At 39.9% G+C, this 16,926-nt stretch overlaps 1 protein-coding gene across 4 annotated transcripts in view; it reads right to left on the bottom strand.

The window, feature by feature from the left end:
- Positions 1-841: 841 nt before the first annotated feature.
- STXBP6 (syntaxin binding protein 6) overlaps positions 842-16,926 on the bottom strand; it is a 253,495-nt gene continuing 237,410 nt past the window's right edge. For all 4 annotated transcript variants that reach the window (XM_059058501.2, XM_067028641.1, XM_067028639.1 and 1 more), the window contains 2 exons: positions 7,266-7,423; positions 842-3,887 (listed from right to left, as the gene is read on the bottom strand). In XM_059058501.2, the coding sequence (XP_058914484.1) occupies positions 3,864-3,887; positions 7,266-7,423 (182 nt within the window). In that variant the 3' untranslated portion in view covers positions 842-3,863. The remainder of the gene's footprint in view (positions 3,888-7,265; positions 7,424-16,926) is intronic.

Raw genomic sequence — 16,926 nt, 5'->3', positions numbered from 1 at the left:
TTGAGAGCAAGAAGGAAAGGCATTACTGATTTAAAAAAATATACATTTGTACTAATTCTCCCATAAAATTTGAGAGCTGGTTGTGGTATAATTGCTAACAAAAATTATACTAAAGGAAAATATCATCTTTGCAAGTCAGTGGGTTTATAATTAGTTCACAAGAACTGTGCCTTTAAATACCTAATTAACTAACGGCCAAGTCCTCATCTAGGCAAACCATCTCTCTATCCTTTTTTCTCTGGAGAGTGGAGGTGGTAGGTAGCCTTTCCCTTCCACTTGCAGTCCTCCCAGGAAATATTTCAGTCTGCCTGCTTCACTGTGTCTGTGCCAACCTACAGAGGGTTGTTCTGCTACAGCGATCACCAAAGCCACTTCCCTTGAAAGCAAATGGCGATGCAATAAGTTGCATTTGCTTTCCCATAAAAATAAATGGACATAATTTGATCAAGTCTTCTAATTTAAAAGGACATGAAAATAGTCTGCTGAATGAGGGCACATGCGGTAGTATGTACTTGAGGTGAGCACATCACTAATATCAGCAGAAAGGTAACTACTAATCAGCTTAACTGCTTTGCCCATGAGAAGAAGAAGAAAAAAAACTTAACTCTTGCTGGATAGAAGCTCATTGTCTAAGTTAAGATTAGTTAGCTCTTTAGTCGTTTTTACATTTCAAGTTCACCCATTAGAATGTCCATGAAGAAATGTTATCAGAATGCTAATCCCAATTCTTAGGTCTCCCGGAGGCACACAGGGTCTTCCCATTAGCAACAAAAGTGTGACGTTGCCTACCTACCTGGTAGTGTTTGAGAGATTTCCCAAATAACTGAGAGAAACGAACTTTCATCACAGAGTTCAAATATTTAATGACAAAATTAGAGTTTGCTGTATTAGTGAATCACAGAGCAGGTGTTACTTGTCTCTGAAAGGAACAAAAATGATATTTGACATCTTAGGGAACTTCTGAAGAATTAATAACCATACAACAGACATCAGCAGTGTCACAATTCTAAAAATTAAAAGTGAAACCTATCTTTAATATCCTTTATTGAGGGCATTCTGTAAATATTTTTACATAAATGCATAACCTTTGTTAGCCACAAAAGTAGTATTAAGACAGATTTCACTGTAATTTTAAGTCTAACACATAATCTTTAGTTTTTCAGAGCTTAAAAAAGTTAACTACTGATCTTGTTACATTTTACAAATACCTTCTTTAATAGAAACATTAACCTGAATCACTGTCTTACTTCCTGTACACAGGTACCTAATAGTACTAGGGAAGAATACTATAGCTACATTCCAGGAAGAAGTGAGAACACTGGGAAGTCTCTTTTCTTTACCAGTTGTCAATACAATTTAAGAAATCCTTCACTGAGATGTAGTATTTCCAAAACTCAATAGTGAGGTGCAGAAATGAACAAAGAAATTAAATGTCTTTTAGCAAGCCACTGAAGTGGTCCCAAATAATGTGAGTCATTTTAGCAACTTTCTCTAGGTTAGATTGTATTAATATTTTGTATTGAAGCACCTTCTACAAAAGGATAGCAAAGAACCTCATGTACGTCATCACAGGGCTCGCTCCTGTGCAAGAAGTCAGGAGGTCCAGGAGGGACTGGGGTTGCTGTTTGGCCTCTTCTGTGGGCAGAGGCCTAGGTAGTAGGACTTGGACACAGGGAGGTCAAGGACATGACCATAGCCTGGAAGCAAATCAATAGAGGAAGGTAATAACAATGCAGATAGGCTTTCTTCAAATCCAGGATATTTCCAAGAAGACTGAAGCCTAAAAGGATAAGCAGAGAGTGAGGAAAGAGGGCAAGATGGGGAGTACTTATATTTATGAAGAGTAACTATCACAAGTCTACCAGAGAGGAAAAGATCTCAAATTTCACAGTATGCTTATGACCTCACCCTCTGTTACTTTAGAAGCAGCTTCACAAACACTGTTGTTAGATACTTGGCAACAAATTGAGTTTGACTGATTGTCAGGGCGTTTTAGATTTACCATTTCAATTATTTATACCAACTATCTATCTGAAGCTAGAATTCAATTTGGGAAGATGAATATATCTGTGTGTGTGCGCGTGTGCACGTGCATTTTCTATACTGAGGCCTGCAAAGAAAACCTATTTGGTGGGATATTTTCAGCTTTTCTTAGAAATTGTAAATGCTTCTAATGGTACTCACCAGATAGCAAGTTCCTTGCTTCTTTAAACTTTTAAGACACCAAAAGAAAAGTACAAGATATTATAGTACACTTACATAGTTTACCCTATAAATTTTACAGAGAAGTTTCTTGAACTGGATCATCTCCCTAAGAGGATTCAGAAATTTGTCTCTGGCAAATCCCATCTCCTTTTTGACACATAGTGACTAAGATCATTTTACCCTGCAATAGCCCAATTTTCTATCTCCCTGGGAATGCTTTATCAGGAGAACTTAAGCTATTTAGATCAGCATAAATAATCCCAAAGTCATCATATGCTGCTATGTAAGAGCCTACAATACACATGGCCTCAATGGGTAGAAAGGAATAGAAAGGGGTCCTGAAGACAGGCAGCTTAAAAAAATCAGTGCGTCGCAGCGGGAGGCTGAGAATGTATCTGGGATGTACAGCTTGCCTCCTTGTTTCAGGAAGACAAAGCACAGCTTTTATATTTAGCATTTTAACCTTCTAAGAAACCAAACTCCCAGACTGAAAATCCAGGCCTGTGTTGAGTGATACAAAATCAGGAGCTGTATGAACCAACCTCATTCAGTCTGACTGCAATGTAAAGGCTTCATGACTGTGCTGTTTTATGTCAGACCAGGCAAGTTGCAATTGCCATGAAATGCAATTTGTCAAGAAACCCACACTTTAAATTAGATTAATAGACATCAATAACAACATCAAAACCACCAAAAATCAGATACCAAGAACCGAAGGCCATTTCCCAAGGACATCATGAAGGCGTCTCTAAACAGTCATGACTTTGTAAAAAGAAGAGAAAAAAGATTTTAAATGTATCTTTTCACATTATCCTTTACACAGACCTTTATCTGGACAAATCAATTCTTGATAAAAATCCAAGCTCCTTTCAAGACCAGCTACCGTAATTTGGGACAATGACAAAGAAACATTCATGAATGCACAGAGGTTTTTAAATAGGCTTTTCCTTAGGTCTTTAATCTCAAATTTTTATCCTTTATATGGTAATTCTAAATAATCAGCCTGGAAACAAGTAATGGAAGAATTTAAACTGTAGCTCAGAAAGTAGATTTCTATCTGTGATTCTGATTTGTTTTTTTTTGAATGCTGGTGATGGCTCATGCAGAAAGTTACTACACAAAAAGCAAAATCTAAGACTGCTGTTTCCCCTGATAAATCCAATTGTTTTTTCTCATACAGATTTGTGTCTCAGGATATAGAATCTTAACCTTCAAATTAAGAGTAGCTAAGAGGCTGAGTGAAGCCAGTCACTCACTGCTTGACTTTTATTTCCAACCAGGAACAATAACATCTGATGTCACCACATTAAAATGTCTTCCTGCTTAATATCAGGAAAAAAATAGTTTAGACCTAGCTCAATATATCATTTGGTCCGAATTTCATATTCAAACTACCAAAAAAAAAAAAAAACCTTAAAGAGAAAACACATACAGACACACACGTACACACAGTGGGAAAAAAATAAAGCTGATGCTTGCAGCATTTCTTAGCAAGATTATTAGGGAAATGTATAAACACAACATCAACATCTGAAAAGGAAAAATAACCTAAATGTCCACATTTTGCGGAAAAAAAGCAAGCGGAGGTCCAGAATTCTTGTAAAAACTGCTGAACAAACTTCATTTTATCTTAAGAGGTCACCAGGAGAGGCAGTTTCTCAACATTTGTGCTTCATGGCAAGCTAAGGAGAGAAAGGGACAAAAGTAAGATGTTATCAGCAGTGGAGAGAGTCCGTTTGCTGCTCCTTCCCCACATCCGCGATGAGAAGCAACACCAAGGTTCTACTGGCTGTGGCAGATCACCGTTACAGTTCCCAGTGGCACTTAGTAGACGTGCAGCATGTCCCTAAACAGTACACTGAGCACTGCATTTGTTACTCCTCCTTCCAGGATTGTTGTTGGTGTATGTGTCCAGGTCAGGGAGGGTGCTACACGTGATGTTCCTTCATGCCACTGAAGGTGCAAATGGAAGAGGCAAAGTAGAGGCAGAATGAGTGACCTACCCTAGAAACAAAGGCGTCTGGGCTCCCAGGTTACTAGTTATCCAGGAAGACCAACACTCTCCAAATGTATTTACTGACATCTCGTAAAGTATTAAAAATCACCAACTGTAGAGAAACAAACAAGCTGCGATAATCCACGTAATATCCTGGACATTCAGCCAGGTCCAAAGCACTTGACAATTAGACCATTTTACCAACCAGGACTGAACAATAGACCAAATTCAGACCTTGACTTACTGCTTCCACTGGTATTTGAAAAATGTGGTTTATTGAAATGTTAGATCTTTATAAATGGGAACACCAAATACCACTGTATCATTCAATAGCTTCCCAAGCTCAGCTGGAGCCCATGATAATATATTTAAGGAAATGTATGCAGGTACAAAACATAACATTAATCTGACATTGCTTTCCTTAGCCAGATCCCTTCCAAGGAGCCCGTATACTGCCGTGAAGCAGAAGGCAGGGTTGAGGCTGAATTGTGATCCCTCGTGTGTCTAGAGTCTGATATTAGGGATCAATCCCTGAGGTTGGGGCTAGAGTTACTGGGGGTAGTTGTGTCGCTAAATTAATCTCTACTTGGGCAACGTCAGCTGGAAGAGCTCCAGGTGCCTGTGCTTGGTGAAGCCAGTCGACTGTCAGATGGTGTTTGTGAAGCCCTGAGTGTTTCCAGGCTGCTGTGCTAAGTGCTGTGGGTTTTTGCCAAGAAGGCTAACTCCTGAACTCGAAGAGTTTACAGTCCAGGAAACATGGTGGGTGGAAATGGCAGAGCCGGGGCTCGCTCTCAGATCCGTCCCACTCCCTGGCCACACTCTGAGCCCCTCAGCTGTATGGCCTCCACTTCTTGCTCTGTCTCTAGTTTTAATACATTATTTAGCAATGTGGACCATTCAGATCAACACAGAGCTGTTAAGTGTTGTGCATAATGAATACCAACCATAAATATTTGATCAGTGCTGCTGTCCTGTTATTCACTCAGCTGTTAACCTTCAGCTAATGGGCTTGGCCAATTTACCCACAGTCATTAATCCTCAGCAGCAATCGTGTTGCTTCTCACACCAGACCCTGGTTACCTCTCCAGTGCAGCTGGGACTGGCGCAAAGGGGAGCCCCAGCCGGGCGGGGCCGTGCCAGTTCAGCTTCGCAGTCCCTCCCCACCCCTGTGCTGGGATCCTCAGTCACATTTCTCCAACCCTCTACAGTGCTCATCATGTGATGGATTGGCGCAGGCTCAGCAGAAACCATTTTTATGGAAACAGTTATAACTAATATTAACTGAGGTTTATATGCACCAAGTATTGTGCTAACCAATTTATAGGTTTGAATGCATTCAGTTCTCGCAACACCCTAAGAGAAAGGTACTATTATTAGTTAGCCCTATTTTACTGATGAGGAAACTGGGGCTTCGAGAAATTAAGCCCCTGCTCAAGGTCATGGAGTTGCTAAATCAAACACAAGATGTTAACTACCATACCATAACTGTCTTCCCAACTACCTAGCAAACTTGGCCACAGTATCAGGGAAACAGGGTGACCAGGGCCAAGAATTCTGGCCATCTGGTTAGGTTCTCCAACCCAGTGTTGGTATGACCTCCTCTGAGGTGGATAGTGACATGGATGACGTCCAGGTATTGTCTGCTCCGCATTAGGAAGAATGATTTCACAGACTTCCTTGGTAACCTGGTTCATGGCCTAATCATTAACCTAAACTCTTATTTTAGCAGAATGTTACCAGTGCACCATTGAGTACTCTATTCTGTATAACAAGACATGAAAGAGAAGTGCTGCAATATTGCCCTTCCCAGACTTGAAGACAATTAAAAAATAATTCCTGTAGTCTTCTCTTCTCCAAATCAACACTTTAAATGTTTCCTCAGACTTCCACTGCCCAGTACAGTAAGACACTGTCATGACAGGGAATTGATGACACGACGAGACAGGTCTGTGCAAAGGGGATGCAGGAAGGGCAGGCTAGATGCATCCACTCAGATCTGGATCTGCAGTCGGGCCTGGGCTTAAGCCTCGGGAAGGGGCCGGCCTGGCTGAGCTCGGGAGATTTTTCCCGTTGCTTTGCAGGTTGTCCATTCTTGTTTCCTCAGCAAAAGCGGGGTTTTCTTTTGAAGCAAATTAATTTTTTCCCCAAAGGTCACCTGAAAAGCCTATCTTGAAAGGCCAGATCGTGAGTCTGACATGCCAACAATTATCAGCAAAAGTTGTTTCTGGAAACCTAAATTCAAATCACTAGCCAGAAAGGAGCTGCCCTTTGATCCAAAGTACAAGAACAGTAATAAATCCTCTTTTATCACCTGACCAACAGGGCTTCTCTTTCCTTTGATTTGTCACTGCCTTAGATAGCCGGCTGCCAATAAAAATCCCCCCTTCCCCTTCTGAAAGGCACATTTTCAGTGCATGTGTGAATGTGCATGTGTACACCTGAGGCATGTGGAAAACGCCATCCTCTGGACCCAGAGGCAGGTGGGAATTTTGCAGGCAGCTCTGCACTAGTCAGGTCAGCCCTAGAGGTCCAAGGCCCCTCCACAGGGCAAACTAGCCCTGAGGTGCCCTGGGACTCTAAGAGTTTGCTTTTTATACGGTAAAGAGATAAGAACACAGGATGCCAGGCTCATGACCAGAAAGGGACAGCATGGAAAAGTAAGCACAAGAGCCCACAGTCCTCTTTCAAGCACTGGCTAACAGAGGAGGGATATTCTTACACCTGTCCTACTCCCACCCCCATCCTGTTCCCTGAAACTTGAGCCTTAAACTTCCGGGTAGGAAATAAAGATGGTCCACGTTTCCCAAAGATACGAGGTCAGAGACAGGGATGAAGACAGCAGAAACGAGATAACCAAAGAAACAGGTCCAAGAAGAAATCTTCCCAACTCTGGTACTTACTAAGTAGTAGAAGGAAACTGTATACAGGGGCCAAAAAAAAAAAAAAAAAATAAGGCTTGACTTTGTAAAGCCTCCCACCTGGGAAACATACTGAAATAAAGTTTTGGGCACCAAAGCTCCCTGACAACCCAGAGCTGAGCCCCCGGCCACGCTGCGGGACCCACCTTGTGTGCAGTTTCTGCAAACTGCTGGGCGCTGTTCTTCATGTCTTCCGTCTTCTCCTCTGCGCGGCCTAAGCGCTCCCCGCGCTCGTTCAAGGCCTGGCTTGCTTTCTGCACTGCACTGGTCACGCTGTCGGCCGCTGAATGGAGGATGCTGTTTCCTGAAAGAGGACAGGAAGAGCATCAGAAGCTGGCTCGGCTGACCTACAGTGACACCCCCGCCCAGGGTGAGCGCCCCGAAAAAGCAAGGTGGGTCAGACTCTGGAAGGGGCTCGAGTGTCTAGGAAACAAGTCGACTTTTCTTCTGACTTGGTCTGACTGACTCACTTTTAGGAAGAATACCCACTGACTGTAGGACCTGGGCAAGTGCTGAAGGCTTCTTTCGCAGCCCCATCACTGACAACACTCGTTTCCATTCTAGCGGCATTCTGTTTGGTGAGACTCAGAAGAGCAGGCTTGCAAAGGTAGATGGAAACCCTAACAAGTCCATAGAATTAGGCAAGTTCAGTGAGACATATCTGGATCATATCAGCATTTCCTCTTGACCTGGGGTTTAGATGGATAACCACAGGAAAATTGGAGGTACAGAACTTCTCCAGATATGATGCTCTGTATTCCTTTCAACTGTTCCCTTCCATTTTACCCCTTCACCCCTAAATGCATAGCCCCACGTAAGAAGCTGTCGATCAGTCTCAAAGTTCAGAGGAGATATGTCAGTTCCCAACCTTGAATCCCGAGCCATGGCCTCGTTGGTTGGTCCTCTTTGCCTCTGATCTCAAGTATATGAAATATGGGGCCTCAGCACTGTACTTAGCCAGCAGGTAAAGAAACAGTGACAGAAAGCTGTCCTAGAAGGAACTTAGCACTCTCAGATTCATGAATAATGATACTGAGAAGGTTGAAAACCATCACATTTCAAATGGTTATGCCTCCCTGACATCCCATTTACCAGGACTGGAAAAGAGATTTCAACAGTGATGAACTGGCAGATGCATAACCCACGAGACCTAGAAACTTGCCAGATTACAACCAAAGGAGATTTATAGCTGTATTTTGTTAATGCTGAGTGGAAGATAGTTAAATGGCATTTTATATAATAGCTTTATATCTTTGAATAAGTTTTTATCACATCATTTAACTTTGTACCTGGGATGGATACCTCTAGCCACAGACAGCTTTTAATAGAAATGTCATTTCCACTGGTCTCAGCTGCAAAGGCTTCCTCATTTCTCCTCTGTGGGAACAGTCTGTGGTTTGTGGAAAAGGATCTCAGGCAAAGAAAGTGCATGCCCCAGAGGAAGCACTTTGTAAATTGTTTTCCACTTTTCTTCTTTAGGGGTGGATTTCAAGGGCTTCCACTCTGCACTAAGGGGAGGAGAATGGAGTTAGCTTACTATTACTCAGCTGCATCAACCACTACTGGAGCCAAGATAAGTCAGCACAGATTAACAGAGGAGATATGGCTCTGGAGAAACTGGCTGAATGCAAGGGTTGGAATGGAAGGTCTGTCTAGGTCTTCAGAACAGATTTAGGAGGAGAAATCTGGGTTCCCATTTGCTTTCATATCATGGTTATGATTATAGTCTATCACCACTGCTTAATATTTGAATAGCATTTTGCAATCATAAAGCATCTTTACAAATATTGTCTCATTTGATTGTCACAGAAATTCTACTGAGAAGACTGAGACTAGGTGAGGTTCAGGGCTTCCACAAGATCATGTCACTAGGGAAGTGACATAGCTAGCACTGGAACCTGGTTTCCCAATGTCTTTTCCTTATTCTGTACCTTCCTCTCTGCAGGTATGGCATTGGTCATGGAAAGCAATCACTATGACAGAATTGTGAGAAGACCAGCATAGATAGGTTTTGACAGGTTATTTCCCAAGGTAATGCCTGACTGTTTCTGTCCTAAAGAAATCTATTCCTCTTGGTAAATGAAAAGTTATTGCCTAAACTGCATGGCAAGCCAGGTGCACCCAAGAAGGAACAGGCCAATGGGAAAGAATAAGACAGTGAAGGGACTGAAGGTGCAGAGGAATTGGGGGAGGGCAAAAGAAAATCTCCCCTTCCTGCTTCCTTCCACATGTCCACAGCTTAGCCGCCAGAGGCTAGAGGAAAGATGGGGCAGGGTACCTGCAACTCCACAGCCAGGAACAGCTGCATTAAACCAAAGGGATTTTAGAATTAGTTATCATAAAATCAAGAGGGTATATATAACCAGGATAGGTTTTCTCCCCATCGGAACTGACCCTCATGGTGCCCTCAAAGTGAGACACATCTGTGTTTCCAGAATGACTCTGCTTTGTGTGAGCCATACTGTTTTCCTGTCATGACTTTCTTAAAGTTAATCTTGTATAGACGTCAGATCAACACTGCACCCAGTTTTATATGATACTGTTTAACCAAGGGTTGTTATAACTCAGAGAACCAAATGCTGTCTTCATTATTCAGTGATGGCACTGCTGACCACTATCAATAAAAAATCCACCTTCAGTTATTTTCAGCCATGAGGATGGATTTGAACAAATCTCATCACCTCAGATGAAATGTCCTCCCCTGGTTTCAATTCTACCTGTATTTCAGGCTCAGTGAAGTCCCATCACCTTTATCAAGGTTCAGGTCAATTGCATTCTCTTCTCAACTTTGTAAGAACTGTCTGTATCCTTCTTGGGTGATGGATCAAGTACAGTCATGGGCAACTCTTCTACCTCATTTCTTCAGCCATAGATTCAATGACTTCCCAGCTGGATTATATATTCCCTGAGGGCACCCTTTCACTCTGCTGCATTCCCTAAATCTTGAATCTTCCTCCTATACATTCGGGTCTCCTGCTTGCTTGCTCTATTCTCTCTGATATCTTGCAAATGCTGTAATTCCAGGGTTCTGTCCTTGGCCCTCTTCTCTTTCTCATTCTGCAGACTCTCCCTAGGACAATTCTACTCAGCTCATGGCTTCAGTGACCAAATTTTTGCTTTTTTCTAGGTTGTGCTGCTGAGGCTCCAGACCCATGTTTTCTTACTGGGCAACTTCAGGTGAGTCACCCAAAGTCATCTTGAATTCGGTATGTCTACACCTGACCCCATTATCACACCTGCTTTTCCTTTGGGGTCCCCTGCTCAGTCAGTAACTCCACTATCTGCCCAGCTTGCTCCTCAATTCAGAAATCTGGGAGCCCAGCCAGATTTTTCTCCCTTACTTTTACCACATACAATTACACGTCACCTGCTATCCAGCTCTCTACTCTCTGCCAGCTTCATTATCTCTGTATTGATCTAGTCCCTCTTGCCTTCAGAGATACAGCAGTAGCCTTTTGTTGTTAGGTGTCCCCATACCTTTTCTGGTTCATCTTCCACACATTTCTGTAGTATACTTTTAAAAAGGCAAATTTGTTACCATCTTCTCACTGCTTCCAAGAAAAAATTGCGAACTTTGCCCTGCCTCACTGTCAGCTCATCTTAGAACCTGATCCATTTTTCCTCTCCCTAGCGATCTCCAATCCCACGCCTTGCCAAATTACCTAAATTTTCACAGATGTGTCATGTTTCTTTTACCTGTATGCTTTTGTGCTTACTGCTACCTCTGTGTGAACTCTGAGTCTCATCTTAGCCTTCCCACTTACTCCTATGTGCTTCAATACACTTCAGACCCCTTTCCTAGGAAAGACTGTCATGTCTAGCCCACCCTAAACCATTGTTGCCCCCAACATACATATTATCTTGTGTCTATTTCAAATGGTGCATTTATCATAATGCATGTAATTGCTGGGTATCTAGTGTGAGCTCCTTGAAGGCAGGGGCTGTGCCTTTCTCACTTTTGTATTTGCAATCCCTGGCACGTAGGAGAGACTCAATAAATGTTGGTTGGCTTAGAGGCAGGAAAAAAATATCATCCTTCTAATGATTTCCCCATGGCTTAGCAGAGGGTTGGACACATGACTAATACTGTTACATGATCTAACTAGGTCTTCAAATTCTAAACTTGTCAAATGACTGAGGGTTTAGTCTGTGTCTAATGAAGCCAGCTATCTCACCTAGAGATCGTGCCAGGAATTCAATGAATTAAGTCAACAACAAAATGCAAAAAGGGGAATGCTTTTGCTATGGTGAAAGCGAAGAGAAAGTTGGTAAAAAATCTGTTGTTACCAGCCTTAAAATAAACAACTGCAAGGTATAAAAATAACAGAAGTTAAATAGCTTTTAAATCCAATGCAAGAATAGCAGTTGCCTGACCACTTACTATGTTCTAGGCACTTACTAAAACCTGCTGCTCACAACAGCCTTATGCAATGGCACATCACCGATCCCATTTTAACCAATGGGAGCACCAACGGAGAGAGAAAGGGTTAGCAGTGCACCAAGGATCCCACAGTAAGTGAAGAGCAGAGCTAGGTTTTGAACTCAGGAAGCCCAGCTCCAGAGCCAGTTCTCTTACTCACTGTTATATTGGCTCTCTATGGGAATTTTCTTGTATTTGAGATTAATACAGTCTCCATTAACTGTATGGAATGGAGACTTCAGTGTAGAAGTTCCTAAAGCATTTCTTAAAGCCATAATACAAAAGAAAACATCTTGTCATTATTACAAGCTAAAACAACTTACTACAGAAAATTTAGAATACATATTACTGTAAAAAGGCAATAAAATCGTGTAGTATTCAGTTGCTAAGAGATAACCACAATTACATTTATGGTACATTTTATTCTAGTAATTTTTCTGTCTGTGTTTTTCTAAAACATGGTTGAGGCCATACTATATATATTTAGTACTGTATCCTATTGTGGGTACTTCCCCATGCCACAGAAAATTCTTTGAAAATACTGTTTATAATGGCTACATAACACTGTTGTAATTTATTCAGTTATTTCCCTTTTCAGTATTGGGTGCATGTCCAAAAGTGTCCATCCTTCCTTCCTTCCTTCCATGCACACCATTATATTTCAACGTCTGTATACACTGCAGTGTGCTCACTACCAAAAGCTTAGTTTCCATTTGTCACCATACTACAGTTGACCCCCTTTTTATCTATTTCATCCTCCTCCGACCCCCTTCCTCTCTGGTAACCACTACTCTGTTCTTTGTATCTATGTGTCTGTTTTCCTTTTGTTTGGCTTGTTCATTTTAAAAAAATTAATTTTAACTTAAAAAATATTCCACATATGAGTGAAATCGTACTGTATTTGTATTTCTCTTTCTGATTTATTTCACTTAGCATAATACCCTCAAGGTCCATCCGTGTTGTCACAAATGGCAAGATTTCATTTTTTTATGGCTGAGTTCCATTGTCTATACACACACACACACACCATATCTTCTTTATCCATTCATCCATCAGTAGGCTCTTAGGTTGTTTCCATATCTTGGCTTTTTATAAATAATGCTGCAATGAACACAGGGATGCATATATCTTTTTGAATTAGTGTTTTCATATTCTTCAGATAAATACCCAGAAATGGAATAGCTGGATCATATGGTAGTTTATTCTTAATTTTTTGAGGACTCTCCATATTGTTTTTCATAGTGGCTGCACCAATTTACATTCCCAACAGTGGTGCTGAGGGTTTCCCTTTCTCCACACCCTCTCTAACACCTTTTTGAAAATAACCATTCTAATGGGCATGAGGTAATATCTCATTGTGATTTTAATTTAAATTTCCCTAATAACCAGTAGAATTAAGAAAACAGTTCCATTTACCATTGCAACAAAAAGAATACCTAGGAATAAATTTAACAAAGGAGGTAAAAGATCTACACATTGACAACTGTAAAATACTGTTGAAAGAAATTGAAGACACAAAGACATGGAAAGATATTCCATGCTCATGGACTGGAAGAATTAACACTTAAAAATAACCATTACCTAAAGAAATTTACAGGTTAAATGCAATCCCAATGACATTTTTCACAGAACTAGAACAAAAAATCCTAAAATTTATATGGAACCACAAAAGACCCCAGGTGGCCAAAACAATCCTGACAACAGAGAACAAAGCTGGAGGTATCACACTCCCTGATTTAAAATTATACTGCAAAGTTATTTAAATCAAAACAGTATGGTATTGGCAGAAAAACAGACATACAGATCACTGGAAATGAACTGAGAGCCGAGAAACAAATCCACACACACATGAACAATAAATCTACAATAAGGGAGCAAAGAACATGCAACAGAGAAAAGATTGTCTCTGCAGTAAATCATGCTGGGGACACTAGACATCCACATGCAAAAGAATGAAACTAGACCACTATATTATACCATACACAAAAATCAACTCAAAATGGATTAAACACTTGAATGTAAGACCTGAAACCATAAAAATCCTAGAAGAGAACATAGGCAGTATGCTCTTTAACTTTGGTCTTACCAATATCTTTCTGGATATGTCTCCTCAGCCAAGGGAAACAAAAGCAAAATTAAACAAATGGGATTACATCAAACTAGAAAGCTTCTGCACATTAAAGGAAACCATCAAAAAAAAAAAAAGACAACTTACTGAATGGAGCAAGGTATTTGCAAATTATATATCTGATAAGGGATTAATAAAATATATAAAGAACTCATACAACTTAATAACAATAAAAAACAAAAATTAAAAAATGGGCAGAGGATCTGAATAGGTGTTTTTTCCAAATAAGACATACAGATGGCCGACAGACACATGAAAAGATGTTCAGCATCACTAATTATTAGGAAAGTTTTGTTTTTAAAATGAGGCTGCAGTTACTTTCTTGAATTTACATGCACACACACACAATCTTTGTCCACATCTCTGATAATTTCTCAAGGTTAAACTGCTGGTTCAAAGGACATACACATTTTTGAGGCTCTTGGTGCATGCTGAAAATTGCTTCCCTGAAAGACCCATTCAGTATTCAGAACTATTCATTTGAATGCACACTGTGTGCCAAGCACTGTTACGTTGACAGACTGGCAGAATGACTTTGAGGGAGTGATTTAAATTCTCTGATCTTTAGTTTCCTCATCTGTAACTCCACCTCATATGGTTGTTGTAGAAGTTAAGATGAAGATGTATGTATACAAAGTGCCTACAGGTGCTCAATGAATGTCTATTCCTCTACCTCCCTAAGACCACATCTGCTCTCTAGGAACTTTGGAAAAACTGCACAATCCCACCCAGTTCCTTTGCATGTCTCCTCTTTTATCTTGGGGCTAAGTGTCTTGAGGCTCTCAGGAGACACTTAGATCTGTGTATACTTGCTGTGTGCACCGCAGAGAGAGCTGAACACATTCTCATTAAATCAAGGCATGCTTTGTAAAGAAGGATGCTTAACTCAAAAGTTGGGGCCCATCATATTGTGCTGAGTTAAATCTGGAAATAAAACAGTCTCCTGAGGCAGATAGAACAGTAGTTCTCTCTAAATAGGCAGGAAGCATATTAATACCCAAATTTATTCAAGCAGTCTGAGAAGAGGCTGTCAACCACTGCAAATAATGTCAACTACTTTTTGAATTACAGTCTCTGAGAATAGAGCAGAGACCAGTCTTACTTCATTGATGTTGCATTCACATTGGTTCCGCTCATTATGTGCTTTATAAAAATATTATGCTGGCATATTTTACATTAAGTGATTGAGAAGACTTTCTTGAGAGAGCAATTTAAGATAAAGCTATAACGTTGTATTCAGTCACTGTTTGAAAACAATTAAAATAAATTTAAATGTATAGGAAAATGAGGGGAAAACAATAAGGTATATTGAAAAGTGACAACGGAAGAGAAAGAAGAGGAGGATTTTTTTTAAAAGCGCACAGACCACACCAACAACTATAAACATAATTCCTTTATATCATCCTAGACTTCAGGTTGTATCTTGGTAATCAAAATTCCTAATTCTATAGCTAGTAAAGAGTCAATTTAAATAGAATTTTCAGCAGGTATTTCCTATATTAAACACACATGTAGATACATGAAGTGCAAAATACTCATCATGTTTGGAAAAAAGCAGGAAAATCATCGAAAAAATAAACAATTGATAAACCTATGGCAATCTATACTTGGAGTTGAGTAAACATGGTCATCTGAGGGCACTCTCTTTTTTTCAGGATACTCTTTTAAAACTGAAATCTGGTGATAGTTTTGCATGGACTATTTGTATTCTATAATCAATTTAACCACTTAGGAATAACTGTACAATAAAGCCCCATTTATCCAAACTAATTTAAAGGAAAACCAATTATGAAAAAAAGTGGATTTGGGTTTTAGTACAATAAACTTAAAAAATTGGCAGGGAGATTTTTCTTTTTCTATTTACCTTTCTTTTTTTTTTTAAATTCAGAAAATCACAAAAATTATAATCATCCTCATCAGTTCACTCAGTCCCATGTAATTAATTTGTTTTTTTATCTTGATTTTTTGTTAGTACTTTTATGAATTCATCAGTTTTCCATTAGAGTTCTGAAAATGCTTATTCATTCAGTTCAGCAATATAGTCAGTTACCAGAAACCTGTACTTGTCAGAGTCTTTTGCATGAATTCCTTGAAGACGAAACCCTTTTATAGGAACGTTGTTGCAAAAGCATCAGAGTACACCCAGAACTCTGTAAATGACAAAAGACTTAAAAATGACCATGGTTAAAGATTTGATGAAAGTTCATAATAATGCAATTGACAAGGAAATTTAGTTATTTCTGAGATATACATTTTAAAGTAATAACTAGAATTATGACTTATAACATTACACCAGAACATTTTTAGAAATTTCATGTAATGTCTGAAACATTTATATTAACATACTTCCATACCAATAACCCAAAGAAAGTTTAGTATTAGTTGTTGGTATTTTTTTGTTGTTGTTGTTTTATACTGCAGGTTCTTATTAGTCATCAATTTTATACACATCAGTGTATACATGTCAATCCCAGTCGCCCAATTCAGCACACCAATATCCCCACTCCACTGCAGTTTTCCCACCTTGGTGTCCATACGTTTGTTCTCTACATCTGTGTCTCAACTTCTGCCCTGCAAACTGGTTCATCTGTACCATTTTTCTAGGTTCCACATACATGCGTTAATATACGATATTTGTTGTTCTCTTTCTGACTGACTTCACTCTGTATGACAGTCTCTAGATCCATCCACATCCCAACAAATGACTCAATTTCGTTCCTTTTTATGGCTAAGTAATATTCCATTGTATATATGTACCACAACCTCTTTGTCCATTCGTCTGTCCATGGGCATTTAGGTTGCTTCCATGAGCTGGCTATTGTAAATAGTGCTGCAATGAACATTGGGGTGCATGTGTCTTTTTGAATTATGGTTTTCTCTGGGTATATGCCCAGGAGTGGGATTGCTGGATCGTATGGTAATTCTATTTTTAGTTTTTTAAGGAACCTCCATACTGTTCTCCATAGTGGCTGTATCAATTTACATTCCCACCAACAGTGCAAGAGGGTTCCCTTTTCTCCACACCCTCTCCAGCATTTGTTTTTTGTAGATTTTCTGATGATGCCCATTCTAACTGGTGTGAGGTGATACCTCATTGTAGTTTTGATTTGCATTTCTCTAATAATTAGTGATGTCGAGCAGCTTTTCATGTGCTTCTGGCCATCTGTATGTCTTCTTTGGAGAAATGTCTATTTAGGTCTTCTGCCCATTTTTGGATTGGGTTGTTTGTTTAATATTGAGCTGCATGAGCTGTTTATAT

This window comes from Kogia breviceps, chromosome 3 (genome assembly GCF_026419965.1).
Source record: "Kogia breviceps isolate mKogBre1 chromosome 3, mKogBre1 haplotype 1, whole genome shotgun sequence".
In the NCBI taxonomy this organism is placed as follows: domain Eukaryota; kingdom Metazoa; phylum Chordata; class Mammalia; order Artiodactyla; family Physeteridae; genus Kogia; species Kogia breviceps.
This window is presented reverse-complemented; position numbering and strand designations above follow the sequence as displayed.